Source organism: Folsomia candida, unplaced genomic scaffold (assembly GCF_002217175.1).
Source record: "Folsomia candida strain VU population unplaced genomic scaffold, ASM221717v1 Fcan01_Sc022, whole genome shotgun sequence".
Classification (NCBI taxonomy): Eukaryota; Metazoa; Arthropoda; class Collembola; order Entomobryomorpha; family Isotomidae; genus Folsomia; species Folsomia candida.
The window spans coordinates 1,331,501-1,339,397 of NW_019091214.1; the positions used below are offsets into that span (position 1 = coordinate 1,331,501).

Genomic DNA, 7,897 nt, shown 5'->3' on the forward strand with positions numbered 1-7,897 from the left:
ATTTACCAAACATTTATCACGTTTAGGGGAAAAATGTTGTGAAAATATTTTTAATTAGGAAAATACCATGGTTTTTACCAATTTGCAAGTGTTACCAATTTCTATTCTACCAATGTATCATATAATTTACCGATATTGTACCAAATTTGGTAATAAATATTGTTTGGCCAACTTTTAGCGAAAATAAAAAAATTTTAAACCATGCAATTTTTTTCCAGCAAAAATCGACCTGTTAATTAAATTATTACCCATTTTTATTACTTTTCCCAACCGGTGACAAACATGACCAAAATTATTTTACAGATTTGTATCAACTATTCGGGATTTCTTTTACTAAACGTTTTGCATTTGTTTATGACATAAACAAATGTTTCACGCAGTTCTTGGTAATTTTGTAAAATCTATAAATTTTGAAAAATAATTTTTTAAACTTTTACCAAATAAATTAGAAGCCCTTTATCCGAGTATTTTACAAAAATTTGGAGGGCAATTTTCCTCAGAAATATTTGTAAAGTTTACAGAATTTACGTATTTTACAAGGTTACCAAGCAGCCCTGCGTGGATTGCCTGCCTGAAAATTTAACGTCCTCATCACTTACGCAATCTATCTTTGAGTCCGTTTCCCATTTTTCTTAACTTTTTTGAAAAGGTCAAAATAGGAACCCAACCTCTCTGCCCATTCGAGTGCCAGCCTCCTTCACATTTGGCGATAATTTATGACCCGACATGAAAACCACATGATCGTGTAGGGTATGTAGTACCCTTCAAAAAAGTCCAGTCCGACTTCCACACAATTTATCACTTCCCTCCCTTTGTCGAGATAATTTTTAAATTGACCATGTTTCCCATTCCAGCCTCATGTCATAACATGAGTGATGGAGAAATGGGATCGGAAAGAGTGAGGACGGGAATAAAGGATGGGGAATTTTGGGGGAAAAGTGGGCCAAATTTTGGGAAAATTTTGATTGATTTTAGGACAATTTTTGAGGAAAATTGGGACATGTTTTCGAGGAATTTAGATTGATTTTTGAACAATATTGTGACAAATTTTGACGATGATTTAGAAAAACTTCGGGGTAAAATTGGGACAAATTTTGGATATATTTGGATGGATTTAAGGAAAAATGGAGCAAATTTTGGAGACATTTTAATTGGTTTACTGGATTTTGGGAAAAAAATTTGAAAAAATTTTGAAACTAATTTTGAGGCAAAATTGGAACAAATTTTAACCAAATTTTAATTAGTTATATGGAAAATTGTCTCTATTTTCTTGTTTAGTGTTTCAAAGGAGACAACAAAATCGAAGAATCTGATCTTTTGTACTTGGACGTTAAATTTCCTATTAAAATATTTTTGACGTAAAATCCTTACAATCCTGTATATTTTCAATCTCAATAATTTGACAAAATTACGGGAAAACTTTTCTCGGAAAAATATTTTTAAAGACGAAACATATAATTTTGACAACCTACCGCAATACGAAAGCTTTCTCTAAGCAAGTAGCCAATTCACGTGTACTTCGTATAATTGTAAAATCCGCAAACTTGTAATTTTACAAAATTTTACAAATATTTCTAAGGCAAATTAGGTTACAAATTTTTTGTAAACTTACTCAGACCAAGGGCGTCTCTTTATTTGTAAAAGTTTGTAAAATTATTTTACAAAATTTATGGATTTTGCAAAGTTACCAAGGAATGCGTGAGAGTTTTGACCACGTAATAAGAAATCATATCTTACTAAATGAGGTTAACTGCAATATTTCTATTAAAATTATTTTCGACGTGAAATCCTCACAATTTTATAAATTCATAACTTTTCCAACCCAAACTCGGTACAAAATTTTACAAAAACTTAGATAATTCACACGTGTATCTAAAATAAATCCACGCCTTAAAAAATTATTTCCTGAAAATTCATACACTCAATTCACAAATGTGTAAAATAACGAACCCACGGCTTAGAAAAACTACTGCATGAAACTCAATTATCCCAATTTCGTGCACTTTTCATGATTTATTTCGTCACTTTCCATCATTCCAATTCATTATGTAAGTGCATACGCACTTTTACATTTTCCTCACGAAAAGGTCGGTCGGTTGGGGTGCTCACACTTCACTTCACATTAACACATGCACTTTGTCACAAATGACAAAGTGACAATTGTCCCCAAAAATTGAATTAGATATTAGGACTTAGAAACGACGACGGAATGATTTGTGACGTCCTGCCTTTTTACTTGCAGGATTGTGCTCTGTAAATAATGTGGTAATAAAGTTACTCATTTTTACCGGAAAATTGGTAAAAAAAATGTAAATTCCCTGATGTATTATAAAGTTGGTAAAAATGGTAATATGTAAATGGCCAGAATTTTTTTACCAATTTCTTTGTCCTTGTCAGCAGCGATTAAAATTTTTACCAAAATTTATACATACTAACAACATTATCAGCTTAGGAGCAGTTTTACCGGAAAATTGACAATAAATTTAAGTTTCTTAATAATATATATCTGTCGTCGATTTAGAATAATTATATTTAAGAATTTGACTAGATTATGAGGACCATGATTTTAAGAATATGACATGATATGAAAATTTGTATTTATTTCCTGATATGAGATATGTATGTACATGCATGGTGAATATGAGAAGAGCAGGGAGGAAGATTCAAATTAGTTGCCAGTCTGTCTGGATTTAAGTGGAAACTTGTCCAAACTTTATCTCATTTTTTGTGCTCCCTTGAACTTCTGTGAACCTTGGTCACCTCTCCTCTCATTGGTTAAAGTTTTTAGTGACCCCCTCCCTCCGCGTCTCCTTCCTTCTCGCCCATTGGAGATGGGCGGAATTTTGTGGCAGTGCCTTGCCGAATATATTTGTGAACATTTGTGAAAATTGCCCAGTGTCGACTCACCACTACGAGGAAGAACATCGTAACCTCTAAATTGTCCCTCGTCTCATTTTACACTCTAAATTTGTAATAGTTGGCTTATGTGTAAAATAAATGACACCACCAAGTAATTGATTGTGACCACACCGCCGCCTTATTTACGCCTCACACGGTCACATTTCGCCCATCGCCATTTACACATTAGTCACACACACAAAAACACATAAAGTTCTCTTAAATCCGAAACATAATGGTCTCGCGAACCGGATTGTTCCACCCCTAAGTCTCGTCAGTGTCGAGAGTGGAAGTGTGACGAGTGGGAGGACCTGCCAAGCAGCCAAGAAGGGTCCAGAGTCGTCGCTCATTTGGGACCGCCGCAGCCAGCTAAAGGGTCCGCCAGCCGCCAATAGGAATCGTCGTCACATTTGGTGACACCTGTATTGTGGGTTTGAACCCGCCCCGAAGGGGTTCATATGCCGGGAAGTAGAGTCCAATTCTTCCCCCCGAAGGACATATTTTAATTTTTTTTGTTCTGTTGGGTCTGTTGTTCCCGTAGATAATGGAACGTCCCAGCAGAAGCAGCGCTCGAGCCGCCTGAAGGAGGATCGAGCAGGAAACCCGCACCGCCCTCGACGCCGTGGAGGAAGCGTGTCGTGCGCGAAGAGAAGATCTGGCGCAAGTGGAAGCGCAACAGGAGTCCCTTCTTCTCAAGATTCAGAGGATCATCGAAATGTGTGCAGATCCCAATATCCCCCCTGATGAATATGCAAATCTGACCAGAAGGCGCAAGAGTCTACAAATTGACCTCGAAGAGTCCATCGATGATGTGGAAACAATAAGAGTCCTCGTCAAGTACGACGAGGAGTTTGCCGAGCTCGAGCAGCGAAAAATACTGCTCATAGCCGAGGCAGAATTAATCGAGCTGGAGAATGAGTCAACTTCCGTCCAACCAGCCATCGCAAATTGGCCATCGATTGCCCGGTCCAATATTGTCCCCGCCGTTGACCCAATCACTGCAGAGTCAATGTCATCTTCCTCTGCCACCACCACAACGACCACTGCCAGGTCGAAGCCCCTCTTCCCCACGTTCGTCATGCCCAGTTCATCACCTCTTCAAAATTATTGGACCCAGCCAGCGTCCATTTCGCCCGTGTCCACACACACTCATTTTGCTGCACCTCCGCCCCCATGTCCACTACGCACACGATCGCAGCACCGCCGCCGAACAGTCCCGTCTGCACAATTGCTCATCATACGACCACGCCGTTCGTACTGATTGGAAGCATTCAGAATCCGCCAACACATGCCAAGAATTATTGGACTGCGACTCAGTCCACGCCCGTATCACCGTCGTCTGTGTCTTCGTTTGACACGACCGCGCCACCGCCAAAATCCGTCCCTGCAGAACGAGATACGACCATGCCGCTCGTATCATTGGCGAGTTGGAGCCCCGAATTGAATCCTCCCCCTCCCATCGTGTCCATGCCGTACACGATTACTACTGCAGCACCGCCGCCGAACATATCCGCCCACCATGCGACCAAGCCGATCGCTGTCGAATCGGGAAGCTTTCCGAACCTTCCCCCACTTGCCCGAAGTTATTGGACCTCGCCTGCGTCCACTCCGTTCGTGTCCAAGCCGTACACGACCACGAATATCTACGCCAGTCATACAACCACGCCGCCTGTATTTGCAACGAGTGGGAGCACGCCAATCCCCCCCACTCAGAATCACTGGACTGCGCCTCAGTCCATGTTGCCTCCGTCCACGCCGAACACATGCCCCGATGCAGCTCCGCCGCCAATGTCCCTGTACAGATCTGCCACGCCGCCACAGAATATTCATTCAGAATTGAATACGACCATGCCGCTCGTATCAATCGCGAGTTGGAGGATTACCAGTCCTCCTCCACGTGCCGTGTCCCTGCCGTACACGTCTGAAAAGCCGCCGTCCGTGTCCATGTTGCACACGACGCCCGCACCGCCGAATGTTCCTGTCGTCGCCCCATCCGAATTGAATTCGACCAAGCCGCCCGTACTAATTGAAAGTTGGAGCACTGCCAGTCCTCCTCCTCCAGCCGTGTCCGTGCCGTACACGCCCCCAGCTGCATCGCCCCCGCCCGTGTTTCTGCCGTATCTGAATGCAGCGACTCCCATCAAGCCTGCACCTCATACAGCCACGCCCTCTGTATCCGCCAAGAGTGAGAGAATGCCAAACTCTCCCACTCAGAATCGCTGGACTGCGCCTCAGTCCACGCCACCAATATCCTTGTAGTACCAGACTGCACAGCCACCGAACATTCCGAACGCCCTCACGCCCGCCCAGAATATGACATCGCCGCTTGCAGCAATTGAGAGTTGGACTACTGCTACTCCTCCTCCTCATGTCGTGCCACTACCGTGATTTACACATTAATCACACACACAAAAACACACAAAGTTCTCTTAAATCCGAAACAATATCCATTAAAATTTTAGGAAGTTGGTAAAAACACAGTGAAATAAAAATACCATAAACTTTTTACCAATTTCTTTCTCCTTGTATAAAGCGGTTCAAAATTTTTCCAAATTTCATTCATTTCTAATTCCACTCATTTTTACCGGGAGATTGGTAACAACTATAAATTTCCTGATACACATATTATAAAGTTGGTAAAAACACTAAAATAAAAATGGCCACACCTTTCCCCAATTTCTTTCCCTCGTCAAAACCCGTCCAAAATTTCCCAATTTCATACATCACACCCCAGCTTCCCTCCACATTCTTTAAGTGTGCGTCCTAATCCTAACTTGACAAAGTAGCCTCATTATGCCCCACATCATACAAACCCCACACAAAATAAATATGACTCTTTAGCCCAGGAAGAACTCGACCAGGCCGAAAACCACTCCATTTTTTCCACTCCCTCTTTCTCCATCCGTCCCAAAGAAGCAAATCATCTCGACCAAAGAAAGAAAGACGACCGAAAACCGGGATGAGAAATGGTCGTCCCGTTTCTCTCCTTCACGACGATGACGGAGATGGATCATCGGCAGAATGAGGAGAAGACTCCTCTGGTCTTTCGACCTCGTGGATGATGAGACATTTACAAATGACACCGAAAGAAACGATGGGAAAACATGTGTCCCTTCTACAACTCTCATTTGTCTAAAGATAGTACGCGAGGAGAAATATTAAGCTAAATGGAGAAATAGTTTTTGTGGGACAAAAGGGAACAAGAAGTAAGAGAAAAAATTGGTAATTAGAGTTTTTTACCAGTGGTAAAAATGCGACCGGTATTGTTACCAACCAAATTTCGTAAAATTAAATCAATCAATTTCGTATGTAATTTATAAAATCTCGATAATTTCAGTTTTTGGTTAAACTGTTTCACAAATCGCAAATTTATTGAGTTACAAAGATTCGAGTGAATTGGGCTCCTCAAGCCTCAAGCTGTCGTATTTTAATGGATTTTAATATTTTAAAATAATGCACCCCACAAAATATCAAGTAAATCAACACAATTTTCTAAATGAGTAATTTGCAACCCAAAATGTGTCGTAAATGTAAAGTTTGTAAATCACTTTACAAATATTCGGTAAGAATTTATACACAATTTTGTGTTCTTATACTGCCGAAATATATAATTCTACAATTTTACAAGCCTATTTTTGTTTATAGATTTGTTGGGATAATTACAGAATAAGAATGGAAATTTTGATCTGTACAATTTCACGTTAAATTTGGAACCTAATTTAAATTTGTAATCTTTATAAACACATCTTGACACAATTCATGCAGTGCTTTGTTACAAAATTTTAAAAATATTTCGAAAGAAAATTAGCTCACAAATTTCTGTAAACTTGTTCAGATCAAGTGCGTCTCTTCATTTTGTGCAAAAAAAATGGTTTTGCAAATTAAAAAGTTACCAAGGACTGTGTGAATTGCCTCATTGAAAATATGTATAGTTTGCAAAGATTCGAGTTAATTTTGTGCCAAAATCTCATCCTTCAAAAAAATATTATGTTGCTAAAATACACATCTCTAGTGAAGTTGAGACCGTCTTGCGGGCATGCAACCTTTGCAAATTTTTTGGCAATAATTTTTATTTGTGGTTGGATACCGTCGAAATGTAAAATTCTACAATTTTCTAAGAATATTTTAATTGGTTACTTCAGATTCCAAATGTATGATAACGAGTCTTTGATCTGTATAATTTCAATGTGTAAATTTGTAACCTCATTTTACTTTGTAATCTCTTCCTAAACAGATTTGAAACATGCATTAGTTACAAAAATTCGAGTGAATCTAGTCCTAAAATCATATCGTTAAAAAAATGTTATAATTATTGTCAAAAAACCGAAAAGTACATAATCTTTACAAATTTTTTGCAAATTTTGTTGCCAATAATTTATATTTTGTGATTGGAAAACGTCGAAATATAAAATTCTACAATTTCTAAAAAACTTGTTATCAATAGATCAAGTTGTTCTTCTCATGATACAAAATATGTAATAAGTGGACTTCGATATTTCGATATAAATTCAAGGCAAATTCGTAACCTCATTTTACTTGTAATCTTTCTAAACAGATTTGATTCAAATCTTGCAAATCTACTTAAAACACTGAGTTTGATTTTAGGTAGATTTCTGTAATTTCTCTGGCTGGTAAGGGTTAGGATGAAATTGGGGAAATAATTGTGGGAAATTTGCGAAGAAAAAAACTTCCAGCCAACATTTTTCCGAAATCTCGCAAAATTTCCGAAAAACGCTTGCACGAGATACGTGTCCTCAACATTTAAAAATGTCACACAAACTTGGTAAATTTCGTAAATTTCTATTCATACCAAAATAAAGAGATGTTGTCATAAAAGAAAACTGTGAAATTTTCAAAATACTCGACAAATTTATTTCTTATTTTTCCATATATTTCAAAATTTCATATCTTTTTTTCATTTTTTTTATTACTACTTGCCATCACCATCCATTACTTATAAATTAGTCAAGCATCCTTCACTTTCACGTCTCCCTACAAA

General features: G+C 38.8%; 1 protein-coding gene across 1 annotated transcript; it reads left to right on the forward strand.

Moving 5' to 3' along the window:
• Positions 1 to 3,613: 3,613 nt before the first annotated feature.
• On the forward strand, positions 3,614 to 5,157 carry LOC110858829 (mucin-2-like). Its single transcript, XM_022107715.1, has 2 exons — positions 3,614 to 3,969; positions 4,020 to 5,157. Exons 1-2 carry the CDS (start codon positions 3,614 to 3,616, stop codon positions 5,155 to 5,157), a joined length of 1,494 nt encoding a protein of 497 aa, XP_021963407.1.
• The last annotated feature ends 2,740 nt before the right edge of the window (positions 5,158 to 7,897 follow it).

Excerpts from the sequence above, each read along its gene's own strand:
- LOC110858829 (XM_022107715.1), top strand. The coding sequence starts at position 3,614 with ATGTGTGCAGATCCCAATATCCCCCCTGATGAATATGCAAATCTGACC. Across the intron at positions 3,970-4,019 it reads TCGAAGCCCCTCTTCCCCAC|CGTCCATTTCGCCCGTGTCC; the intron begins GTTCGTCATGCC and ends GGACCCAGCCAG.